Genomic DNA, 27,015 nt, shown 5'->3' with positions numbered 1-27,015 from the left:
AGGCCAGAAAAGCAGAAAGACCGAGGTTCAAGTGTCATCACGAGGGGGTTTCAATAAAGAGAAGATGGTCAACTGTGTCAAACCTGCTGAGAAGTCAAGGAGTTGTGGGCTGCACATATCTAATGCAATTGGCAGCATGACGCTGAGTAACGTGTCTCCTGGCGCCAAGGTCACACTGGAGCGGAAGGACAACCGTTTCTATCTGAATCAGTAATTCTGGAGCTGAAGCCGTTTCAGCTGACGACAAGACCCAGAGTGTCACTATGGGAGAGAGTGCCAGAGGCGGACTCTGTAAAGTCATCAGGGGTGGACACGGAAGCCAAGAAACTGAGGAGCTAAGGTGCTCAATGGGTCATGCAGTGGACAGGACACCACCCGGGAGCATGGCTGGAAAGGAAGGCTGTGCAGCAGGTACCAGGCTCCTCTCAGGAGGAGGGGCAAAGGGGCCTCCACCTAGTCCAGGGCTCACCCTGCAGCACAGCAGTCACGGCCGCCAAGACTTTCCAGGCCAACTTGCACCCCACTCTCTGAGCTCCCAGGGAACTGCAAATGGCGGCCACACCAAGGAAAGCCCTGAGCATAACACCCACCACTTTTTAATTAGCAGAGATTGCTGGCTACATGTACACCTATTCCAAAATCCAGGTGGGGGGGTTAATATAAGGAGTCGTGCAATTCCTAGAATTAAATAGAAAGTAAGAAGGAGTTGGAAGGGAGAGCATGAGTACTTTTTTCCGAGACACCAGGATAAGGAAGATGTCACTTTCAAACACAGCTGGCTCCAGGCAATCGAGACACCAGACACAGCTGCCTCCTGGGTTAGCCCAGAAGAACTCTCAACAGCACAAGATTCCAGGCTGTGACTAATTTCTAAGTCTCTCAACCAATGCAACGGGGGCTGGCAGGCCTACCTCTGTGAGCTTTGGTGACGAACACTAACCAGATTTGTCTTGTGACAGGGATTTTGAGAGATTACTGAATTTACTCAAGTAAGTCTTTAGGAGACTGTAATTTCAACCAGTGCTTCATTCAAAATCGAACACAATGTGCCTACTATGTACAGGCGCTTTGATGATACAGATGAATCCAATCTGTTTCTGCCCTCGAGATTCAGATTCAGAGTCAAAAAATCCCACCGCTGTGAAGAGGTCGCGGGACGTTTACAGCAGCCAAACAGCAAAAGCAAGGGAAAGAGGTTTCTCAACACGCAGGAGGAGTACAACACAGCCCACTCTGGGCTCAAAGTGCAACTGCAGCGTGTTGCATGCCTTGCTTTACTGCTTCATCTCACTGTCAGCGCTTCTCTTGAGGCAAGAGCTGTGTCCACTGCGTCGGGTCCCCAGTACCTAACCCAGTGTTACGACCTGCAGCGTCGTTTGCATCTTGTGGTTGCCCACCCAGTATCTATCTATAGATGAATTCTCCTGAATCTATTCACACTGCAGTCCAGAACAGGTTCCAGAGGAATCCGGCTATCGGATAACCCAATCCCCTTGCTAAAAGTTTGGATTAGTCAAGACTCTAGTCAACCACTGCATATTTCCTTGGCTACTAGAATGAGCTGGTAATCCAACTTAGGGCAGTAAGTCGAAGGAGGTTTGCTGGATCTTCTGTCAAGTAGCATTCCCTGTTCTTCAGAGAACTACAAGAACCACTCATTCTCATCCTGGATACTGGCTCTCATGCTGCTCCATGTGGTACAGAAACGTGAAGCCTAGAGCCCCTACTCCCACTCTGCCACCTAAGCCGGGTTGATACACAGTAGAAAGCAAAACCCGGAGAATCTCAGCCAGACGGACGTGATGCCCCAATCAATCCACATCTGAAGCCTGTCTTACTTCCGGAATTTTCTTTTTTTCGTCTTTTTTTTTTGTCTTTTGTCTTTTTAGGGCCGCACTCGTGGCACATGGAGGTTTCCAGGCTAGGGGTTGAACTGGAGCTACAGCTGCCGGCCTATACCACAGCCACAGCGATGCCAGATCCGAACCACGTCTGCGACCTACACCACAGCTCACGGCAATGCTAGATCCGTACTTAACCCACTGGGAAAGGCCACGGATCGAATCAGCATACTCACGGTTCCTAGTCAGATTAATTTCTGCTGCACCACAATGTGAACTCCTGCAATTTTCAATATCAGTATCATGCTGTTTAAAGTTTAAACTTGTCTGAGTTAGGTTTCCTGTTACTTGCAAACCAAAACATTCCTAACATTATATATTCAAGGTATGCTAAATTCTAAAAACCACCCTTCGTCAGCTCCTTGTACAGTGCATTCTAATGTTCATCTCTTGCTTCCAGAAAGTCTTTGTTAAACCCAATTCTCAAATGTTAAAATATAAATATTTTCCCTCTTATTTAAAGCTTGAAGAATAGCAACTGGTTAACACCTGTGGCTCAAAATTATAAAAAATTATAAAAGAAAATTTACAAATTTATCAACTATAAAAATATGAAAATCCTTTATGGCAAAAACAAAAATGAACAAGCACAAACATACATACACAAACACCCCTGAGCAAAATTACAAGACAAATAACAAACTGGAAAGAAAAGAATTATGTTAATTCATTATCACAGTCAAAGTGCAAATCTCTCTTATGTATAAAGATCACCTTTTTTAGAAAACCAAGGAGTTCCCTGTGGCTCAGCAAGTGAAGGAACCAGAACTGTCACTGCTGCGGCTTGGGTCACCACTATGGCATAGGTTCAATCCTTGGCCTGCGAACTTTTGCATGTGTGAAATTTGGCATGGCCAAAAAAATAGACAATAAAGACATCCAAAAACCCAACAGAAAAATGGGCAACGGATACAAAACTGACAGTTTATAGGAAAAGAAATGTTTCACTCTTAATATATACAAAGATGCTCAACCTCACTTGTTACAAAGAGAAAACAAAATTACACTAACTTCTCACCTATCAGATCTAATGCAAAAGTCTGACAACACACTGTTGGCGAGGCTGTGGTGCAGCAGGCGCTCTGGTGCGGGAGCACAAATTAACACAACCCCGCCCTACAGAGGGCAGTTTGATGCTATCTACCACAAACGTCGACGCGCTGACCCTCTGACCCAGCAGCACCGCCTCTGGAAATACATACTATAGATATACCTGGCTCTATGCACAATAACATACATGCAAAGTTATTCACTGCAACATCATTTGTCATTTTAAAAATACTAACAGTCGAGAGTCTGGTTAAATAAATTATGGTGGACTTCCCACAATGGCACAGTAGATTATTTTATTTTTTTGGATTTAAATGATTTTTATTTTTTCCATTATAGTTGGTTTATAGTGTTCTGTCAATTTTCTGCTGTACAGCAAAGTGACCCCGTCACACATGCATATATACATTATTTTCTCACATTATCCTCCATCCTGCTCCATAAGTGACTAGATAATAGTTCCCAGTGCTATACAGCTGGATCTCATGGCTCATCCACTCCAAAGGCAATAGTTTGCATCTATTAACCCCAGATTCCCAGTCCATCCCACTCCCTCCCCCTCAGCAACCACAAGTCTGTTCTCCAAGTCCATGAGTTTCTTTTCTGTGGGAAGGTTTATTTGGCACAGTGGATTAAGAATACAACTGCAGCGGCTCAGGTTGCTGTGGAGATGTGGGTTTGATCCCCCACCCAGCACAGGGGCTCAGATTCAATCCCTGGCCTAGGAATTTCCATATGCCACAGGTGCGGCCATAAAATTTAAAAAAAAAAAAAAAATGATGGAACATCCACAGCATGGAATTTAATGCAATTATGAGAAAGATTGAAGAAGCTCTCTATTTACTCCTATGGACAGATCTCCAATACACATCATTAAGCAGAAAAAAAGCAGCAAAACACCACACACAGTATGCTCCCTCAGTTCCTTCAAATCTCTGCTCAAACGTCACCTTATTCTTATAACAACAGAAGGATGAGTCAGGAACAAATAAAATGATTACAGAGAGAGGAAAGGGACTGAGCGAGGGGTCAGACAGAAATGGAAGCTAGATGTCTCTGAATATAACCTTGTTTTATAGTTCTTTTGTTAGAACCACGTAAATGGTTCTTACATAATTACAACACAAAAATTTATTTTTGACAGCTTTACAAAGATATAACTGATACACAAAGAACTTCACGTGTTAAATGTGTACAATCTGATGAACTTGGCCATATGCAAACCCCCACGATACCATCACCACAACCAAGGGAACAGACATGTCTAACCCTCCCAACGTTTCCTCGGGCTCCTTTACTTATTTATTTTGTGATGAATACATGAGATCTACCATCGTAACAAATTTTGATGTATACCATATCGTACTGTTAACTACAGGCACTATGCTCTAAGCAGGTCTCTAGAATCTATTCATCCAGCATAAGTGAAACTGACACAAGGGGTCAAACCCGCATCCTCCTGGATACTGCCTAGGCGATAACCCGCTAGCATTAACCTGCTAGCCGCTGGGGAACTCCCACAATAATGTCTCTTAAAAGATTATAAAAGATTACAAAGGAGATCAATTATATTAAAATACAGTTATATACTACATTAAATAAATTTAGATTTTTATTTTTATTTATTTATTTATTTTTGTCTTCTGTCCTTTCAGGGCCGCACCCATGGCATATGGAAGTTCCCAGGCTAGGGGTCAAATTGGAGCTGTAGCCACCAGCTTACACCACAGCAACTCGGGATCCGAGCCGCGTCTGCGACCTACACCACAGCTCATGGCAACGCTGGATCCTTAACCCACTGAGCAAGTCCAGGGATCTAACCCGCAACCTCATCGTTCCTAGTCAGATTCCTTTCCGCTGCACCACGACAGGAACTCCCTATTTTAGAATTTTTAAGTTTACTTCACCTAGAATAAGAGGCTCTAGTAGCAGATCCACAGCAGATTAACTACTGCAATTTGGAAGTAATGATGAGTGTAAATGATATTTGATAAATCCGCAACAACCATGACATGAAATGCAAACATCTGTGATTTTCACTGGTGATAAAATCACAGGTCTGTTACTACCATGATTTGCTGCCTATATTCATAATTGAAGAACATGTTAAGATTCAGTTAGAAGTTGTAAAAATAGATGTAAAATATTTTTCCCAACCTAGGTTGACATTCCTCCTAAATTCTATTCAGATTAACAAGTCCTGTAAGTTAATACTGTCTAAAACGGCAGGCACCATCTGTACACTGCACCACTATTCACTCATCCGTCTTACCATTAGACTGTAGTTACTTAAGGCCAGGGACTATGTCTTACTTGGGCCTGCAGGTCCAAAAAATGTTAGGTGAATGAACAGGCCATTCCTTATTCTACTGGATTACGATCTCCTCGATGGCAGAGGTTCTCTCTCAACAATATTTTGTTTTGTTTTTGCCTTTTCTAGGGCAGCACTCACAGCATATGGAGGTTCCCAGGCTAGGGGTCGAATTGGAGCTGTAGAAGCCGGCCTACGCCAGAGCCACAGCAACGCAGGATCTGAGCTGTGTCTTCGACCTACACCACAGCTCATGGCAACGCCAGATCCTTAACCCACAGAACAAGGCCAGGGGTCGAACCCGCAACCTCATGGTTCCTAGTCGGATTCGTGAACCACGACGGGAACTCCCATCAAGAATATTTTGTTGTTGTTGTTGTTGTTGCTATTTCTTGGGCCGCTCCCGCGGCATATGGAGGTTCCCAGGCTAGGGGTCCAATCGGAGCTGTAGCCCCCGGCCTACGCCAGAGCCACAGCAACGCGGGATCCGAGCCGCGTCTGCAACCTACACCACAGCTCACGGCAACACCGGATTGTTAACCCACTGAGCAAGGGCAGGGATCAAACCCACAACCTCATGGTTCCTAGTCAGATTCGTTAACCACTGCGCCACGACGGAAACTCCCCATCAAGAATATTTTGATAGAATAAATGAGTATGTTGGTATCTTGTCTCCTCGATAAAAGGATAATCCTCTTAAGTCCCAGGGTCATGTCTCATACTTCTTCAATTTCCCATAGTCCCAGCATACTGCTTTTCACACAAAACCACTCAAATATTTACAAATGAAACATTAAGACAAGACAGAGACACGGACGAAGATCAAAGCAAGCAGAGAACGAGCACCTCTACCAGGTCTGCTGCAGCAGAAAACAAAAAGCCAAAAAAACAAAGCCCAACAGTGAGATGGTTGTGAACCAAGTAAAGGAAAAAACAGCATCAGGTCGCAGGGACCCCCTACAACGTGGTTACTTGAAAATATGTTAAAACAGCGTGGTATTCTTACTTTAAATATAAAAATCTTAAAAACTCCTCATGAATGGTTCTTGCTTCTTTCTCATAAAAATCTATAGTTTCAAGTACATTTTCCTCCTGCTACAAAACAAACAAAATGTAGCACATGGAGTTCCCTTGTGGCATAGTGGGTTAAGGACCCAGTGTTGTCACTGCAGCAGCTTAGGTCACTGCAGTGGAGTGGATTCAATTCCTGGGCTGGGAACTTCCATATGCCTTCCACATGCTTCATGGGTGGCCAAAAATAAAAATAAAAAAAATAATAATGACACAGTGGAGCAGACTGATACGGCATGTTTTTAGTACAATATACCCTACTTTCTAAAATTCCACATTAGAAAATAGAATTGACAATGCAAAACACTACTCAGTTTACAAATTACCAATTGGCAGAGAAGCTGTGAAGTTGAGAAAAATGCTAAAAGGCAAGGAGCAACTGCCAACTAAGGTTCAGTCAGAAATGGAAGCTAAAGCATTTCTGAAATTAGAAAGACAAAGCTACACGTTTTGAAAATTATAAAAATGTGATCCTTCCACAACAGGGCGGGACAAATCCTCTGTCTGAAACCCGACACAGACCCACCCCTGTGAGGCGGAGTCCCCTCACCTCACCTCTACTCCTTCATTCCACCCAGGCCGGTGCTGCTTCCGGCAGGGCGGGCACAGGCCTTCTACTTTCTGTCACATCTACCAAGACAAAAACACAAGCTCCTCATGGACAGGAAGTGTCTTAATTTACCCTCACATCAGCCATGATAGATAGCAGCGCCTTGTATTTGCCAGTTCCGCAATAAACACTTGAGGAATGAGGATTTTTTTCAAGCGAGATATACCTTGTACTCGATTATGAAAAAGAGATGCCAAATGTTCAGAAGATAACTTGGCTTGTCATTTACATTCTCAGACAATTCTAAATGTCCTGAAAATTAAAACTGAAAATGTCTACCAATTAATTTCTATTTTTAATGTCTACTCTGAAATAACCAAACAGGGCATTTCATATCTTGGCACAAACTAACCTACCTGAAATATAAATAAAATTGCTTCCTAAGACACCAAATAACAGACTACAAATATCTTCACATTTATTTTCAAAATAAGGCTCTTTAGGCACATAGCCAAACTAGTCAGTGGCAAAATCCACTAACTATGTTTTGATTCTTGCTCACGCTTCCTACCAGAGCACAATAAACACTAAAGTCACTAGATGACTGACTCAGTGATAATAAATACAGGTGACAACTTTCTTGGGGACAGCGATTTTGTCTATACTCAGCATAAAACATATCTAGTACCTCGTATCTGGTAGGTGTGCCCATAAGTATTTGCTGATAGAACGGCATTCATGACTGGCTCGTGGATCTCACTGACACATTCTGGGAGCTTCTTAACATGGATCATAGCCATTCACGGAGACTTTCCAAGTCTCATCACCATCCTCCTCTTTGAGGGCAGGAGAACCAGGGCATCACACGAAAGTTTCTCAAGCCTGCTTTAAGAGATAAATTAACATGCCTTCCCCTGAGTATACAAGGTCCTATCATCAACTAACTAAATCTTTGTATCAATACTTCAGAAGTCATTAAGTGGCCCTTCGTAGGGAAAAAAACAAAACACAGATTTCTACCCAATTCCACATGGGCCCTACTAAATTAAGCACAAAATTTCTGAAAGTAAATTTGGTATAGAAGTTCCCATTGTGGCTCAGTGGGTTAAGAATCCGACACAGTATCCATGAAGATCTGGGTTCGATCCCTGGTCTCACTCAGCAGGTTAAGGATCCAGCATTGCCACAAGCTGCAGCACAGGTCGCAGATGTGGCTGAGATTCGGTGTGGCTGCGGCTGTAGCATAGGACTCAGGTGAGGCTCTGATGTGACCCCTGGCCCAGGAACTTCTCTATGTCTCTGGTGCAGCCATGAAAAAAAAATACATATAAAAAATTCTAGACTTCTAAACTTCTAAATTACAAATGGGGAGCAGAGTGGTGTGAAAATAACAAATGGGGAGAAGGGTGTGAACGCGACCTTCTCTGGAGCAATCCAGTGTCTAAAACTAGCCTGCGGAAAAAGCCTTAAAACGGCATCTACTTCATCCTCCCACACAAAGCATGAATTCCTCAGTCGGCAACAGGTGGTCCTGCAGTCTTGGACAAAGAGACGGACCATTTCCTACACAGAATGTTCATTCTCTCCCAAGTCACCCCATTACCCTCCTGGATAACTCCAGCTCTAAAAATATTTTAGCTGTTATTATTAACTGACCTTCTGGTCCCAGTTTCATCTCAGCATGGTGAATACCAAGATTTTATAACATACAGACCTAGAGTCACTATATGTTCAACTTTCTTTCACAAACACCCACTCTTCCCAATTCCCATTCAAGAAACAGGCAAAGAATCCAAGACATCAAGACATCTCCCTAATATAAGGATGAATCTATTTTCATTAAAAAATTATTGGAGTTCTCATCGTGGCTCAGCACAAACAAATCTGAATCGTATCCATGAGGACGCAGGTTCAGTCCTGGCCTCGCTCAGTGGGTTAAGGATCCGGCATTGCCGTGAGCCGTGGTACAGGTCACAGACTTGGCTGGGATCTGGTGTTGCTGTGGCTGTGGGGTAGGCAAGTGGCTACAGCTCCAATTTGACCCCCTAGCCTGGGAACCTCCATTTGCCGAGGGTACGGTCCTAAAAAGACAAAAAAAAAAAAAAAAAGAAATTTATTGAGCACAGGGAGTTCCCATCACGGCTCAGCAGTAATGAACCCAACTAGCATCCAAGAGGACTCAGGTTCAATCCCTGGCCCCACTCAGTTGGTTAAGGATCCAGCATTGCTGTGAGCTGTAGCACAGGTCACAGACAGGGCTCAGATCCAGGGTTGCTGTGGATGTGGTACAGGCCAGCAGCTGCAGCTGTTTTGACCCTTACCCTGGGAACCTTCATATGCCACAAGTTGGGCCCTAAAAAAAAAAAGGCAAAGGAGTTCCCGTCATGGCACAGCGGAAACAAATCCAACTAGGAACCATGAGGTTGTGGGTTCAATCCCTGGCTTTGCTCAGTGGGTTAAGGATCCGGTGTGTCCATGAGCTGTGGTGTAGGTCGCAGACTCAGCTCAGATCTGGTGTTGCTGTGGCTATGGCGTAGACTGGCAGCTATAGCTCCGATTCGACCCCTAGCCTGGGGACCTCCATATGCCACGGGTGTGGCCCTCAAAAGACAAAAGACAAAAAAAAAAAAAAAAAAAAAAAGAGAGAGAGAGGAAAAAAAAAAACCATTATTGAACACAGAATCATACAACCTTAAGAGTTTAAAAGGTCTTGGACGCCATCTAATTCTACTTCTCATTTATTGTAGGAATTGCTTCAATACTATCCCTGGACAGGAAGGCAGTATAAAAAAGAATGTACATGTATGACTGGATCACTGCTGTACAGCAGAAATTGACAGAACACTGTAAATCAACTATACTTTAAATTAAAAATAAATTTTTTAAAATGCCCCTAGACAGGATCTTAAGATGAGGGGAGAAAAGTAAAGATCTTTGACTTCACGTTAAGTAATTCTGGGTATAGTTTTTAAAGGCTGCTTGATTCAATTTTAAAAAGGGGGAGGGTGGGGAGTTCCCGCTGTGGCTCAGCAGGTTACAAACCTGTGAGCTGTGGTGTAGGTCACAGATGAGGCTGGGGACGTCCACATGCTGCTGGCACGGCTGTAAAAAGCAAAAAGCAAACACACACACACACTGCCCCAAAAAAGGGGAGAGGCGGTGAGAGAGGACTAAATGAAGAGTTTGGGATTAGCAGATACAACCTACCATATGCAAAACAAATAAACAACAGGGTCCTACTTCATAGTACAGGGAACATACTCAACACCCTGCAGTAAGGAGTTCTCCTGTACTGCGTCAGGTTAGGTTCCCCCCCGTGGTCACTGCAGTGGCTTTGGTCACTGCTGTGGCAAAAGTTCGATCCCTGGCCCCAGAATTTCCACATGCCATGGGCATGGCCAAAAAAACAAACAAACAAACAAACTAATATCCTGCGATAAACCACAACGGAAAAAATACAGAAAAGAATATGTATATGTATGCATAACTGAATCACTTTGCCATACATCTGAAACTAACACAACATTGTAAATCAACTATGCTTCAATAAAAATAACTTTAAAAGTTGTGGCAAGTAATACAGCTTATAAAAGTAGATCAAGGGAGTTCCCTGGCGGCCTAATAGGGTTAGAGCTCTGCACTTTCACTGCTACAGCCCTGGTTCAATCCCTGGCCTGAGAACTGAGATCCCACATCAAGTCACTTCGCACTGCAACCAAAATAAAATAGAATAACACAGAAGATGATTTAAAAAAAAAGTAGATCAAAAGTAATCTGCATCATTTGGCTACTTTCCAACACCTCACTGTCTCCTGCTACTTAATTTCCCAGTTACAAGAAGAAAAATTTGTTACCAACTAACAATTATTTAAAGTGTCTTTTAAAAGACGTGAGCAGTTACTTTTGGGCTCAAAATTGAACAGATTTTTCATCTACCAAAGGTTTCTTTTGGGGGGGGCGCACAGGCAGCATGTAGAAGTTCCCGGGCCAGAGACGGAACTCGTACCACAATAGTGACCTGGGCTGTTGCAATGACAATGCTGATCCTTAACCCACTGCACCACAAGTAAGAAACATAGGCGCTCCCTTACTTTAAAAGTAAGACATGAGAGCTCCCCTGGGATGCAAGGGGATCAGCAGCATCTTGGGAGTGCTGGGATGGGGATTCAACCCACGGCCCGACACAGTGCATTAAGGATCCAGGGTTGCCACAGCTGCAGCTTAGTTTGAGGCTGTGGCTCGGATTTGACCCCTAGCCAGGGAGCTCCATCTGCCCTGGGTCGCACCCCACCCCCAAAAAAGTAGGACATACACGGACATGGACACATTATCCAGTCATTCAGTCAACAAATGAATAGCAGGGCCTACTATCTGCTGGCTGCTGCGCTGGGTGGGCACGGAGAAGTCAGAAGGCAGAGAACATGTTCTATTCCAAAGCACCTTTGTTCATAGAAGAAGAATTGAGAATTACAAATTGAAAGAGCTAGAAAGGCAGCGTACAGGATGCTATAAAAACATGTAAGAGTGAAAACTGATCTAGCCTGGGAACTCAAAGAAGGGTATGGTGAGGAACTGACGTTTAAGCTGAGATCTGAGTGGTGGCCATTCACATTCATGCAAAAATAGATCTCCATAAAATGAAAGGTTAGTACAGTAAACCCAGTACCTTCGGCATCTTATGCTAAAACAACCTCTCCTTTAAAAAGAGGAAAGCTGGAGGTCCCATCGTGGCTCAGTGGTTAACGAATCCAACTAGGAACCATGAGGTTGCACGTTCGATCCCTGGCCTTGCTCAGTGGGTTAAGGATCCAGTGGTGCCGTGAGCTGTGGTGTAGGTTGCAGACGCGGCTCGGATCCTGCGTTGCTGTGGCTCTGGCATAGGCTAGTGGCTATAGCTCTGTTTAGACCCCTAGCCTGGGAACCTCCATATGCCGTGGGAAGTGGCCCAAGAAAATGGCAAAAAGACAAAAAAAAAAAAAGAGGAAAGCAAAGCAAGCTAGAAAGAGATCTGAAAATTAGCAGGTGAAAGTTCTCTGGGGGGAGGGACAGGGTCTTTTTTTTTTTTTTTCCCACTGTACAGCAAGGGGGTCAGGTGACAGGGTCTTGCTCATCTCTGGACCACCCCATATAACCGCGCCCAGTGTATTATCAAGAGTAGTCACTCAAATCTCCATTGAAACAACTGGCCTACCCTCAGTATTAAGCCAATGTTCCTATTATTTTTAGTTAAGCAAAATAAATTCACCAGGAGTTCCCATCATGGCGCAGTGGTTAACGAATCTGACTAGGAACCATGAGGTTGCAGGTTCGGTCCCTGCCCTTGCTCAGTGGGTTAACGATCTGGCGTTGCTGTGAGCTGTGGTGTACGTTGCAGACGTGGCTCGGATCCCACGTTGCTGTGGCTCTGGTGTAGGCCGGTGGCTACAGCTCCGATTAGACCCCTAGCGTGGGAACCTCCATATGCCGTGGGAGCGGCCCAAGAAAATGACAAAAAGACAAAAAAATAAATAAATAAAAAATAAATAAATAAATTCACCAAACTAGATGTCATCACCCAAGAAAACCTACTCTCAAGAAAAAAGAAGAAGAAACCCTACTCTAAACTTTGGTTACAAAAGAAGATGCTTTCATCTACCTCAAAAGATTGCTGCCAAGATTCAATGAAATTGCACAGGGCAAGAGTTCCCGTCGTGGCGCAGTGGTTAACGAATCCGACTAGGAACCATGAGGTTGCGGGTTCGGTCCCTGCCCTTGCTCAGTGGGTTAACGATCCGGCGTTGCCGTGAGCTGTGGTGTAGGTTGCAGACGCGGCTCGGATCCCGCGTTGCTGTGGCTCTGGCATAGGCCGGTGGCTACAGCTCCGATTTGACCCCCAGCCTGGGAACCTCCATATGCCGCGGGAGCGGCCCAAGAAATAGCAACAACAACAACAACAAAAAAAAAAGACAAAAGACAAAAAAAAAAAAAAAAGCTGGATCAGTCTCCCTTCACCAAGACAATTCTTTAGGAGTTCCCACTGTGGTACAGTGGGTTAAGAATCTGACTGCAGCCGCCCAGGTTGCTGCAGAGGCACAGATTCAATTCCTAGCCTAACTCAGGGGATTAAAGGATCCAGCATTGCTACAGCTGCGGCGTAGGTTCAGATTCAATCCCTGGCCCAGAAACTTCCATATGCCGTGGGTGCAGCCATTAAAAAAAAAAAGAAGAAGAAGAAGAAGACAGTTCTTTAGATTCAGTTGCGTTTCTTTACCATGAATTCTCTACGTGAAGAAAAAACTGTATCACAGGATTGTACACCTTGGCCTTCTCTGAGGGGCTGAGGCTCCATGACCCCTAAGGTGCCTCTAGCTCTAAAGACTGACCTGTGTCTCACAGGGGTCAAGATTACTCTCCTTAGCGTGGACCTTAGCCTACCTCCTCGTCCACTCCACTCCCCCATGCCTGCACACCTGCTTTCAGGAATGACAGCACATAGTTCATGACTGAAGTTTTTTGAAAGACCCAGTTTCCATTTACAGCAGTGTGGATGGACCTAGGGAATATTAAGCTTAGTAAAATAAGTCAGACAGAGAAAGACAAATACTATATGATATCACTTGAGGAATAAAAAATAATACAAATGAATGTATAAGCAAAACAGAAACAGACCCACAGATACAGAAAACAAACCAGTGGTTACCAAGAGGGGAGTGCAAATTAGGGGTATGGGATTAAGCGATACAAACTACTACATATAAAATAGATAAGCAACAAGGATATATTGTATAGCACAGGGAATTATACCCATTACCTCACACTTTTCATCAAGATCATCTAAAAATACTAAATCACTAGGCTGTATACTTGAAACTAATCATACTATAAATCAACTATACTGCAATAAAAAAAATTTAAAAACCTAGTTTCCACTCACTTCACATGCAGATTTGAGTTGAATGTATTCATCCAAATTAAAGTTTCTGAATATTCTGAACGATCCAATTAATTGCTGTAAAACTTTACATGCCCTGAAGAAAAAATTTTTTAAAAGAGACACAATGACCAAGTGTCAAAAACAGATTTGTAACTCCTAACCACAAAAAGTAAAATGGGGGGGACTAGGGAGGGGACTGCTTTTTAAGGGCCACACCCATGGCATATGAAGTTCCCAGGGTAGGGGTTGAATCAAAGCTATAGCTGCTGGCCTGCGCCACAGCCTCAGCAACACCAGATCTCAGCTGCATCTGCAACCTACACCACAGCTGACAGCAAGGCCAGGGATCGAACTCACAACCTCATGGATACCGGTCGGATTTGTTTCTGCTGCACAGCAGGATTCCCAAATTTGGGGTTTTGACTAATGAAAATTATCTGCTCTATTTTAAAATCAGAAAATAGTTGTTCCCATCGTGGCACAGTGGTTAACGAATCCAACTAGGAACCACAAGGTTGTGGGTTCGATCCCTGGCCTTGCTCAGTGGGTTAAGGATCTGGTGTTGCCGTGAGCTGTGGTGTAGGTTGCAGATGTGGCTCGGATCCCACATTGCTGTGGCTGTGGTGTAGGCCGGCAGCTATAGCTCTGATTCGACCCCTCGCCTGGGAACCTCCATATGCGGCGGGAGCAGCCCTAGAAAAGGCAAAAAGACCCAAAAAAAAAAAAAAAAATCAGAAAATAGAATCACAAAAACAATCACATACAGTCAGAAATAACAAAAAATAAACGCAAACGCATTCATGGAAAATGAAAAAACAGTTTTTCTCTTTATAGGGCCGCACCCTCGGCATAGGGAGGTTCCCACGCTAGTGGCTGAATCAGAGCTGTAGCCACAGCCACAGCAACTCGGGATCCGAGCCGTGTCTGCGACCCACACCACAGCTCATAGCAACGCCGGATCCTTAACCCACTGAGCGAGGCCAGGGATCGAACCCGCCACCTCATGGTTCCTAGTCAGATTCGTTTACCACTGTGCCACGACAGGAACTCCAAGAAAACTTTTATTTAAAAAGGTAACTGCTACCACTAATTAATTGTTCACATATTTAGGTTTTATGTACTTTTAAATTTTATGTAATTCAATTTTAGTAACTTAAAATTTTAAACTTATTTCCAGAGAAAAAGCTGATCTTTTCAGTTCTCGTAGCAATGTCAAGACAGGAGCTCCTGTTTGACAGTTGCTTTTCATGCTTATTTTAACCATACTTTACAACCACTGAGTGTTGCGGGGCTTTAAAGTTCATCACAATCATTACACCATAAATCACAAGGTGTGTACTGCAATATTCACTTTTGAAAGAGCTGCAGATAGAGGTTAAATAACTCGTCCAAGGTCACCCAACAAGTCAGTGACAGAGTTGAGAGTAGGACTAAAACTTCAGCTCCTTGACTACTAACTACTTCACTTCTCCAATTCCGAAGGAGAAAAAATAAAGCCGCAATTTACTTTCAGTAATCTGCAACAACAAGATACCTCAAACGCAGCCGTACACTTACCATAAACACTACCAAAAAGATTCACCCAGAACAAATGAGACAACGTGTTACATACATCTAGATACCACGGTCACAGCCCTAGCTCTTGGAATCCAGCAAAAACTAAATCCCCAACAAGTTCACCCTTCAATATACACAATTTACTCTCACACTAATCGAACATGTATCAGTCAATCGATTATCACTGTTTCCCACGCCCAGGTGCTGGGAGGTACACTAATTTCCTCACTCTTCTAAGAGTCAACTCAAAGACCGCACATCTCAAAAGGAAGCAGCTGTCAATGAGAACGAAGTTATGTAGCCAGGGAAAGAAAAGCTCTAATAAGTTGCCCCTTTTGAAGAGACATGTTTAAAGGATGATTACATGCTTGACAGAATTACTGTTAAAACGCCCGCCAAGAAGAATGGTTCTAGTAAAGCAGCTTTTAAGGCAGAGCCCTCCCTGTTTGGGACACAGCCTGACTTGTTGGACAAGACTGATCTGGGCACGCTCGCACAGAACCCCTGCGAACCAGCGTAGTTCACCGCAAACGTCGTTGCCACCTAACTCTAGCACTCAGCCTGTCCCATGCTCTAAGGGACACGACCCTGTGACACCCTCTCAGGAGAAGGTTCCCTCCGCGGAAGCAGTGACAGCTGTCTTCCCACGGATGTTTCTGGACACAGTGTTACCATCAGAAGGAGGGGCTCCCAGGAAGTGTCAGTGCGGCAGCAGGTGGAGTAGCCCTTCGTGCCGAGCAGGTCCTTTCTGACCTATCTCAAGTGCTCCGCTTCCCAGCCCCGGTTCCGCCTTACAGGTCTTCCCAGGCCGCCCCGCGCCCCGGTTCCCTAACCCGGAGCGAGACTCTCAGCCCTCCCAGGAGGCGAGGCGGTCTCAACAGACTAGACGGCCACCCCACCTCTTCCGGGGACCCGCAGGCCCGCTCCCTGGCCGTGTCAGAGACGGACAGACCCTGCCGGAGGGGAGGCAGCCGGCGCCTTCTGAGGCCTCCCGGCCGGAACCCCGCGCCCCGCGGTCCCTTTCCACCGCCCCCACCCGTCCGACACCCCGCCGCCGCCCTCCTCACTCCCGAAGCCCCTTCCTCAGGCGCACTCCAGTGGAGTTACCGGCCCACTCAAAAGTAAGAGCGACGGCCACCCCCCCGGTCACCCTGGCCCCGCTGTCACCGCCCTGCTCCCGGCCTCGGCCCACGCCGCTGGCGAGCCCCGGTGACGCCCGGGTCGGTACCTTGCGGACCCCCTTGTAGATATAGAAGTAGAGCTCCCGGCCCACATTGAAGCAGAGGCGGTCGCCGTTGCCAGACTGGTCGTTGAGGTTTACGAAGGAGACGCGGACAGGGTTGGATCCCTGCGAGCTGAAGGGCACCCGGTTGGGCCGGCTGTACTCCGAGTGCGGCAGCAGCTTGTACAGACCTTCCCGGGTGGTGAATTGGGTCTTAATCTCGTTCATCTCCTTCCCTCCTCCCTCCGTCGCCATCTTGGAAAGCAGCGTTCATCCTGCCCTAAGTGCCCGGATCACGCCCACCGCGCAGGCGCCGTCTCGGGCTCCCGCGCTCCCCCCGCCCCTTTCTCCTGGCCCCTCCCACCTGCGAGCCGGCCCCGCGGAGGCCGGCGAGGAGAAGGGGACGGGCTTGTTTACGGCCCGACTGCGCAGGCGTGCTCACCTGGCGCGCTCCACGCGGCTGGGCGTGCGCAGGCTCCGCCCCCGGGCGCGGCCTCGGGGCGGGGCTGCGGTTGGGGGTCTGGGGGCGGGCCGGCCGTTCCACCGCCCCCGCCGCCCCCGAGCTGGCCTGCGGGAGGCGCTGACGTGAGCTCGCGTGGGCTGCTCAGCTGCCCCGGTCCTGACTTGCAGTCCTGGGACCCCCAGGGGCGGAGGAGAGCGCCGCCTCGGCCGCCGCCCAAGTCGGGGTCGGCACATGGGGTACCGTGAACAGAGCTCGGAAGCCCCCGTGTTCTACCCACGCGAGGGTGCGGGAGAGCCCCCTTCTTCTGGGGCCTCCCCTCGGCCCCCCGGCTGGACCGTCCGGACGCCTGGGTCAGGAAGCCCCTCTGCACCTGTGCATCCTGAGTTCGTTTCCGAGAAGGTACCGAAGACCCTGTTTTCCGCTTCATCATTCGTTTTTTCAGGCGAGGCGGCGGGGAAGGGAGTGTACCTGCCCAGCACCTGTGTTGTTAGCAAGTCAAATATCTGAATACCTCTCTGGGGTGAGCCTTGGCTAATTTAAGGAAAGCAGGTAGTGATGGCACGTCTGTTTTAAGTTTGTCTCCACCAGGTGTTTAGAGAAAGGAGGAGGGAAATGGCTTTGGGAACTAGGATCTAAATTAAGCAGAATTCAACTTCTCTTACTCAATAGTTTATCAGGAGCTCTTAGAAAAATTGGAGGCTGTTGATTTTTTTTTTAAGGCTTAAGCGGAATCTGCGAAATTGTTTGCCAGGCGTAGTTGTGTGGCTGTTCTGTACTCGGTCTAGACATGTAAGGACAGGCACACGTGTTGCAGATTAAACAATCACCCTTTTGTGCCCAGGCTTCTTGGCATGTTGCCCTGGAATGAGAAAGTTCCTAAAGTGACAGAAACATTAATGATAGAATGTGGGGGTGTGGGTGGGGGAGCCAGCATTTGTTACACGAAGAGTGATCCATCCCTTTGTGTTCACATCACACCTGGAGGATCACAGAAGAAGTGGAGGGGGGTAAGTTCGCAGGTAAGAGGCGTCTAAATCATAAACATCCTGTCTTGCAAAGCAAGCAGGTGCCAGTGGCAACTGTACCAGTGATGTAATAATGCATTTGACACCAACGCCCTGTGTCCTCTGTCCATGTTGTCAGAACACTAGAGTCACCTCCCCTTAATGAGACCTAAAATGCCTCAGATGTTTTGTTACAGTTGTTTTCATGTTGTCTGGCTTCTGCTAAAAGTCAAACAGGTATCAGCAGTCTTATAAAATGCCGGAATGTATTCTGAGGTCACCATAGATTTATCCGCATTTCTTATAACTGTGTTGTTTTACATTGAAAGTGTGTATTACCTTCCTTGAGGGATAGTCACATTCGGAAACACCTAAAAACAATTCAGCTGTGTTCCCTAGTTATCAAGGGGGGAAACGTGCAATAATACTTTTTGAAGGAAGAAAAAAAAACTCAGCAAGCAAAAATGAAAACATAAAAATTACATCAGCCTTCAATTAACCATAATACCTGTATAGCTTAGGCTTCTACTCAGGTTTTGTTTTTTGGTTTTGATAGGGTTTTTTGGCCATGCCCACAGTATGTCAAAGTTCCCAGGCCAGAGATCAAACCCAATCCATAGTTAAAGCCAGAGCCACAGCAGTGTCCTTAACTGGCTGACCATAAGAGAACTCCTGTGGCTTATTCTATATAAATTTAACATTTTCTTGTGAACACAATAATAAGCTGCTCTCCTTGTCCCATCCAAAGCCTTTGGATAATCTCTATTCTTAACACATTTTTCTCTTGTTGTCTTTCCTCCCCAACACATACTCAAGGATTCAGTATTCACTACCCAGATATATACAGCTGGCCATGACCTAAAGTTCATTTCTGATATTTAGTTTCAAACCAGGCATTTCTAAATGGATTTGTGCCTCAAATTCATCAGTCTTTGAAGCTTATCAATTCCCTTCCATATCTTCAAAGTTGAATGGTATAATGGCTTCATAAATATTTCCTTAATTTCACTTTTTCCTCTCAACTTTCCTCCTACAAGCAAGTGCCAAATTAATCTCCTTAAAATAGTGCTTTAGACATTATATTCTTTTGCCCCAAAACTCTCAATAACTTTAAATATCCAAGCACTTCCTAGCCCATTCTTAGGTATTCCGTAATCCTCCATGCCAAACTGTTCTGCCATCACCGTTAGCTCTTTCTCTTGATTGAAGAGACCTTCCTCTCCTTGCCTCTTCACAGCTCATACTTTTTTTTTTTTTTTCCTGCTTTGGCCACGCGCTCATCAGTAGACTTTCCCAGGGCCAGACAGTGAACCCAAGCCACAGCAGTGACAACTCTGAATCCTTTACTGCTAGGCCACCAGGGAAGAATTCCTACTGCTGGTTCCTTTTTTTTTTTTTTTTTTTTGTCTTTTTGTGTTTTCTAGAGCCACTCTCGCGGCATATGGAGGTTCCCAGGCTAGGGGTCGAATCAGAGCTATAGCCACCAGCCTATGCCAGAGGCACAGCAACCCGGGATCCAAGCTGCGTCTGCAACCTACACCACAGCTCACGGCAACGCCGGATCGTTAACCCACTGAGCTAAGGCCGGGGATCGAACCTGCAACTTCATGATTCCTAGTCAAATTCGTTAACCACTGTGCCACAATGGGAACTCCCCCACCGCTGGTTCTTTAAGAACTAGTTGGAAGAGTTCCTGTGTGGCTCAGCAGGTTAGAAACCCCACTGGTATCCATGAGGATTCAGGTTCAATTCCTGGCCTTGCTTAGTGGGTTAAGGATCCAGCATTGCCGCAAGCTGCAGCATACGCCAGGAGCTCCAGCTCTGATTTGACACCTAGCCTGGGAATTTCCATATGCTGGAGGTGTGGCCATAAAAAGAAGAGAAAAGAGAAGGAAAAAAAAAAAAAAAAGCTAGTGTGAGTTCCATCTTCACCAAGCCTTTCCCAAGTCCTGGATGATAAAATCATCCTTGAAACCAAAGACTCTCAATTCAGGATTCATGGCTGGCATCAGAATATTTGAACCTCTTGTAATTATATTCAGAGTTTTGTGTACATGTTCATTATATCATCAGAGTCTATGGGTTTCATCAGATTTTCACAGAAGTGTGACCACCTTACCCCCAAATTTAAAAATTACCTCCCTAAATTCTGGGGCACTTCTCTGAGGTTTCATTTGTCACGTGTACTATCCTGAAATGTTATCTTCCTTTGGTATGTATTAGCACATACGAATTACCTTGTATTGATGTTATCTTTTAGCGTGTATGTGCTGCCTTTTGCACAAGATCATTTGCCCACTCCAAGATCTTTTAAAATTCTTTGTCTCCTGAAATGCATATTTGAGTGCCATCAGGGGCCACTCTGCTGTAGCCTTTGGGATACCACAGTAACCAAACATCCCTCACTCATGGAGTTTATAGCCTTGTTAAGGGGAAGACTGAAGATAAGCAAGCAACGTGAATAAGCACATCATACCGGGATTGGGCTAGGAAAAAGACAAAGAGCAAGATAAGGGGGATTGGGAGGGTACCTAGTGACTTGCCATTTAAAATATGGTGGTCAAGTTAAGTCTCCTTGAGAGGCGACATCTCAGCAAATGCTTGAAAGAAGTGAAGGAGTGGAGCCGCCGGAAGGTCTGATGCAAGAGCTCATTGGGCAGAGGACCCATCACTGGCAGAGCCCTCAAGGCAGGTGTGTGCCTAGCATGTTCAGGGACTAACACGTTGCCCGAGTGGCGGGAGCAGGTGAGCGGGGAAGCCATGGCAGGGCTTAAAAATCCACGTGTTTGGAGTTCCCGTGTGGCCCAGTGTGTCCAGGGTCCGCTGCTCCGACTGCAGTGGCCCAGGTCGCTCCTAGGGCTTGGGTTCCATCTCTAGCCTGGGAACTTCTGTGTGCCATGGGTGCCGCTGAAAAAAAAGAAAAAACTCCATGTGCTTGCTGGTTTGAAAGTTGCTTCCACGGCTGATGGTAGTAATCCAGGCCGAGAGTGATGGAGGAGTGGACAGCGGGTGGTAGCAGTTGAGATTAAGAAGGTTTGAGTCCTAGTTGTATAAGCCAGGAGGCTTTCGCAGCAGACCAGAGGTGACTTGTGGGAGAAATGGAGGAGTCAAGAGCGAACTGGTGGCATTCTCGCGAGGCTCAGTGGGTTGAGGATCCCTCGTTGTCACTGCAGTGGCTTAAGTCACTGCTGTGGTGTGGGTTCAATCCCTATCCCAGGAATGTCCACATGCTTCAGGTGCAGCCAAAAAAAAAAAAAGAGAGAGAGAGAATGACCCCAAAGTAAGCATGAGCAGCCGTAGGAGGGAAAGTGCCATGAACTTTAAACTTTAAAAAGGCTGGGGGGAAAAACTGTAATTGCAATGTATACATGTAAGGATAACCTGATCCCCTTGCTGTACAGTGGGAAAATAAAAAAAAATAAAAAAATAAAATAACAAGGCTGGAGAAGAGCGGGGTGTGAAGGGAAGACCAGTTCAATTTGGAGCATGTTGGGTGTGAGGTGTCTATTAGGCATTTACAGGAAGTGCCCAGGAGGCAGTTGAGTACTCAGGCCTGGAGAGAATCTGGCCTGACAGGCATTTGGCAGTCCACCTAGGGAGTGAGTGGAAATAGCGGGACGGTCGGGAGGTGGGGCGAAGAGGAGGAGGAGTTGTTGATGAAAAAGAGCATACCGAGAGTTCCCGTCGTGGCTCAGTGGTTGGTGAACCCAACTAGCATCCATGAGGAAGCAGGCTTGATCCCTGGCCGTGCTCAGTGGGTTAGGGATCCAGCGTTGCCGTGAGCTGCGGCATAGGTCACAGATGAGGCTCAGATCTGGCATTGCTATGGTGCAGGCCGGGAGCTGCAGCTGCCGTTTGACCCCTAGCCTGGGAACTTCCACATGCCTTGGGTGGGGTCCTAAAAAAAATAAAATACCGTTTGCCACATAATTCATATGATGTATTCACTTTAGGCCAAACTTACTGTTTTTCTGATTCAGAGATTAATTCATTAAGATGCTAAAAAGGATAGTTAAGTTTTTCGGCTGGATCACTGAGGAGGCATGGGTTTGTTCCTGGCCCAGCACAGTGGGTTAAAAAGGATCCGGCATTGCCACAGCTGTGGTGTAGATGGCAGCTGTGGCTCAGATTCAGTCCCTGGCCTGGGAACTTACATATGCCACAGGTGTAGCCATTTAAAAAAAAAAGAGGAAGGAGCTCCCATTGTGGCGCAGTGGTTAACGAATCCGACTAGGAGCTATGAGGTTTCGGGTTTGATCCCTGGCCTCACTCAGTGGGTTAAGGAACCGGCATTGCCGTGAGCTGTGGTGTAGGTCACAGACACAGCTCAGATCTGGCGTTGCTGTGGCTCTGGCATAGGCTGGAGGCTACAGCTCCAATTAGACTCCTAGCCTAGGAACCTCCACATGCCTTGGGTGCGGCCCTAAAAAGACAAAAAAAAAAAAAAAAAAAAAAAGAAGAGGGAAAGACATGGGCTTAGACAGGTGTTTTTAGGAATCACGTTTGAATTCTGTGCTGATGTCATGTAAAGTAACCAAGCTCTCAGGTTTATCTTGTTGGGTGAATTTATTCTATTATTACGTTATCACTTGGTACTTCTTCATAAGACCACGGTGGAACCTGAAAACAAATTTGGAAAATATTACATAATGCTGTGTCCTTAATACAGCACTCCAGCTTTCTGCTTCAGATTTGCAGAATGATTAAACTGACACACCGTCGGGATTGCTAAATTAGGATATGTACAAATTGATCTTGTATAAACCATGTTATTCTTTCTTAAATAACCATTATTAAGTAGACGCAGTACTTAACATTGCACACACGCCTTCAAGTAAAAGTGTCTTTTAAAGAGGTCTTTTAGGGTTTTCAACCATAGCTCATTCTGGGAGCGCCCACTGTGTTGGCATCATGCTTGGTGCTTGTACAACCTCTGGTCTTCACACACGCACAACCCCGTACAGCAGGCACCCTTAACCCCTTCCTGCAAGTGAGAAAAGAGTAATGAAATGACTTGTCCAAGTTACTACCCTTGAGCTAGGTATTAGCAGAAACAAAATTTGAATTCAGGTCTCCAAAGAAACATCTTGGAGTAAAGTAATGAAATATACTGTTTTTTGGTTTTTGTCTGTGTTTGCAGCAGGTGGAAGTTCCCAGGCCAAGGATGAAGCCCACGCCAAGCTGCAACCTGTGCCACAGCATCGGCAATACAAGATCCTTAAGCCACTGCACCAGCAGGGATCTCCCAAAATATACTCGTTTTTAAACTATCCATTACTAGAAGGGGAAGAATAGCAATTCAAATGAAGCAAACCTGTAATTTTTAAAATTCAGAGCTTTTTTTTTTTAACTCAAAACTACAAAAACACAACCCACAGGATGGGGGAAAATATTTGCGAATCAGGTATCTGATAAAGACTCGTGTGTAGAGTATGTAAACAACTCCTCCAACGCAAAAAACAATCTAGTTTTAAAACGGACAAAGGGTCGAGTTCCCAGTGTGGCGCAGTGAGCTCGGTGGCATCTCTGGAGCCCTGGGTTGCAGGTTTGATCCCCAGTGCAGGTGGTTAAGTTCTGGTGTTGCCGCAGCTATGCAGCTGCAGCTCAGATCTGATCCCTGGCCTGGGAACTTCATATGCTGTGGGGCAGCCAAAAAAGAAATAAGATAGAAAGTGTTTGGAGTTCCTGTTGTGGCTCAGCAGGTTAAGAACTTGACAGAGTGTCCCTGAGGATGCGGGTTTGGTCCCTGGTCTCACTCAGTGGGTTAAGGATCCCATGTTGCTTTGACCTGCGGTGTAGGTCATGGGCACAGCTCAGATCTAGCGTGGCTGTGGCTGTGGCATAGGCTGGCAACTGCAGCTCCAATTCAGCACCTAGCTTGGGGGCTTCCGTATGCCACGGGTGCACCCCTAGAAAGACAAAAAGAAAAGAAAGAAAATTTGAAAAATGGACAAAGGCCTTGAGTAGATGTTTCTCCAAGAAGGTACACGAAGGGCCGGTACGCACATGAAAAGATGTTTTGCGCTGCCGTCAGAGAAACGCAGGTCAAAACCAAACGGAGATTCCACCCCACACCCGCTCGGATGGCTGTAATCAGAAAGACAGGGAGTTCCCGTCATGGCGCAGTGGTTAATGAAGCCGATTCGCATCCACGAGGGCTCGGGTTCGATCCCTGGCCTCCCTCAGTGGGTTAAGGTTCAGCGTTGCCATGAGCTGTGGTGTAGGTCGTAGATTCGGCTCGGATCCCACGTTGCTGTGGCTGCTGTGGTGTAGGCTGGCGGCCCCGGCGGCTGCAGTTGCAATTGGGCCCCTAGCCAGGGAACCTCCATGTGCCTTGAGTGCAGCCCTAAAAAAGACAAGGGGGAAGAAAAAAAGACAGGTAGTACCAAGCGGTAAGTATGTGCAGACATTCAGACTCTCATGTCCTGCTGGTGGGAGTGTAAAACAGGGCAGCCGCTTGGGAAACAGTCAGGTGATCCTCAGATGTTGAAGTAGTTGCCACGTGACCTAGCAGTTCCACTCTTAGACATACACCCAAGAGACGTGAAAACATATGCACGCGTATTCACAGCAGCATTAGTCGCAGTAGCCAAAAAGGAGAAACAAACCAGAGGTCCATTAACTGACCAATGGATAAACCAAATGTCATCTTATCCCCAGTCAGGTGGTAGCAGCCATGAGGGGAATGATGCATGTGCCACGACCCGGATGAAGCTTGAAAACGTGCCGAGTAGAAGAAGGCTGACGCAGACGGCCACATGTCATCTGATTGCGTTTATACAAAATGTCAGGCACAGGCGACTCTACAGAGACAGGAAATAGGTTATGGGCTGCCTAGAGATAGGGCGAGGGGGAATGAGGGGGACCGCTCGTGGGTACCACGTTTCTTTTTAAGGTGGCGGAGGTGCTCTCAAGTCTGTGGTGAGAGTTGCACAATTCTGAATATACTACAAACCACTGATTTTTATACACTTTTTTTTTTTTTTAAATCGCCGCATCCCTGGAATATGGCAGTTCCCTGGCCAGGGATTGAATCCATCCTACAGCCGTGACCTCCATACCTGCAGCTGTGGCCTGTGTAGGTCACAGTGGATCCTTCGACCCACTGAGCAGGGCCAGGGATCAACCCTGAGTCTCCACAGCAACCCAAGCCGCACCAGTCAGATTCTTAACCTACTGCGCCACAGCAGAAACTCCATTGTACACTTTTTTTTTTTTTTTGTCCACACCCACGGCAGGTGGAAGTTCCCAGGCCAGGAATCAAACCCAAGCCTTAGTTGCAACCTGCGCCACAGCTGTGGCAATGCCGTAGGTATCCTTAACCCGCTGCACCATAGGGGAACTTGGGTGATTTTTACACACTTTAATTGGGTGACTTGTATGGGCTATTAAATCAAAACTAGAGGAGTTTTCATTGAGGCGCAGCGGAAGCAAATCCGTCTAGGAACCATGAGGTTGTGGGTTCGATCCCTGGCCTCGATCAGTGGGTTAAGGATCTGGTGTTGCCGTGAGCTATGGTGTAGGTTGCAGACATGGCTCAGATCCTGTGTGGCTGTGGTGTAGGCCGGCAGCCAGCTCCAATTGGATCCCTAGCCTGGGAACCTCCATATTGCCGCAGGTGTGGACCTAAAAAGCAAAAAACAAAAACAAAAAACTAGAGCAAACTAAACAATGCCCAGTTTTTCTTAATTCTGTACTATAGTTGATTTACAGTGCTCCTTCAGTTTCTGCCGACAGCGAAGCCACCCAGCCGTCCATGTACATACACTCACACACAGACACACTTTTTTTTCCACACTATCTTCCATCGTTCTAACCAGAGGCTGTACACAGTACCCTGTGCTGTACAGTAGGACCCCATTATCCATCCATCCCAAATGCAACCATTTGCATCTACCCACTCCAAACGCCCTCTCCCCTGGCAAGCACAAGTCTTGCCTCCATTTCTGTGACCTGTTTCTGGTTTGTAGATAGGAATATTTGTGCTCTATTTTAGATTCCACCTGTAAGTAATATCACATGGTATTTGTCTTTCTCTTTCTGACTTTGCTTAGTATGAGAATCTCTAGCTTTATCCATGTTGCTGCAAATGGCATTATTTTGTCCTGGTTTGGGGGCGTGGGTTTTTTTGTTTTGTTCTGTTTTTTGGGGTTTTTTTTTTTTTTTTTTTTGCTTTTTAGGGCCACACCTGCGGCATATGGAAGTTCCCAGGCAAGGGGTTGAATCAGCGCTCCAGCTGCCAGTCTATGCCACAGCCACACCAACACCAGATCCCAGCTTTGTCTGTGACCTGTACCACAGCTCAGATCCCTATAACATCGGATCGATCCTTAACCCACTGAGCAAGGCCAGGGATCAAATCTGCATCTTCATGGATCCTAGTCTGGTTGGATCCCTGAGCCACAACGAGAACTCCCTATTTTGTCCCTTTTTATGGCTGAGTAGTATTCCATCGTATACATGCACCATGTCTTTTTAATCCATTCATCTTTTGATGGACATTTGGGTTATTTCCAAGTCTTGGCTATTGTGAATAGTGCTGCTATGAACATAGGGGTGCGTGTATCTTTTGAATGAAAGTTTTGTCCAGAGATATGCCCAGGACCAGTTTATTTTTCAAACAGCTACTAAGTTATTAGGACTAAATATTTACATATTAGGTTGTTTGGACTTAGCTAATAAACTGAACTGTTGGGTGTTTTTTTGGTCTGGGGGGGGGTGGGAAGAATTACTGAGAATCGTGCCCTGGTGGCCTAGTGGATTAAGCATTATGTTTGCTGCTGTGGCACAGGATCGGTCCCTGGCCCAGAAACTTCCATGTGCTGTGAGTGCAGCCAAAAAAAAAAAGAACTCCCTCAGTTTCCAACTTAGGCCTTCTTTTTTTTTTTTTTTTTTTTTTGTCTTTTGTCTTTTGTCTTTTTTGTTGTTGTTGTTGTTGCTATTTCTTGGGCCGCTCCCGCGGCATATGGAGGT

The 27,015-nt window shown here is 46.1% G+C and overlaps 1 protein-coding gene and 1 pseudogene across 8 annotated transcripts in view; one reads left to right on the top strand and one right to left on the bottom strand.

Annotated features, from left to right (window-relative positions):
• The window catches only part of WDR20 (WD repeat domain 20), a 66,948-nt gene extending 50,041 nt beyond the window's left edge, over positions 1 to 16,907 (bottom strand). For 2 of the 8 annotated variants that reach the window (XR_002341100.1, XR_002341101.1), the window contains exon 1: positions 16,582 to 16,891. Coding sequence is in view for 6 of the 8 variants with exons in the window: in XM_021081577.1 (XP_020937236.1) it covers positions 16,582 to 16,830 (249 nt within the window). In the remaining 2 variants the exon portion in view is untranslated. Of the gene's footprint in view, positions 1 to 16,581 lie in introns of all 8 variants that reach the window. The other 6 variants (XM_021081578.1, XM_021081580.1, XM_021081577.1 and 3 more) reach the window with 5 other exon arrangements.
• A 362-nt stretch (positions 16,908 to 17,269) lies between these two features.
• Positions 17,270 to 27,015, top strand: part of LOC100516814 — a 30,643-nt pseudogene continuing 20,897 nt past the window's right edge.

The sequence above is a fragment of the Sus scrofa genome, unplaced genomic scaffold (assembly GCF_000003025.6).
Source record: "Sus scrofa isolate TJ Tabasco breed Duroc unplaced genomic scaffold, Sscrofa11.1 Contig1914, whole genome shotgun sequence".
Lineage (NCBI taxonomy): Eukaryota > Metazoa > Chordata > Mammalia > Artiodactyla > Suidae > Sus > Sus scrofa.
The sequence above is the reverse complement of the archived record's forward strand: the minus strand, read 5'-3'. Positions and strand labels throughout refer to the sequence as shown.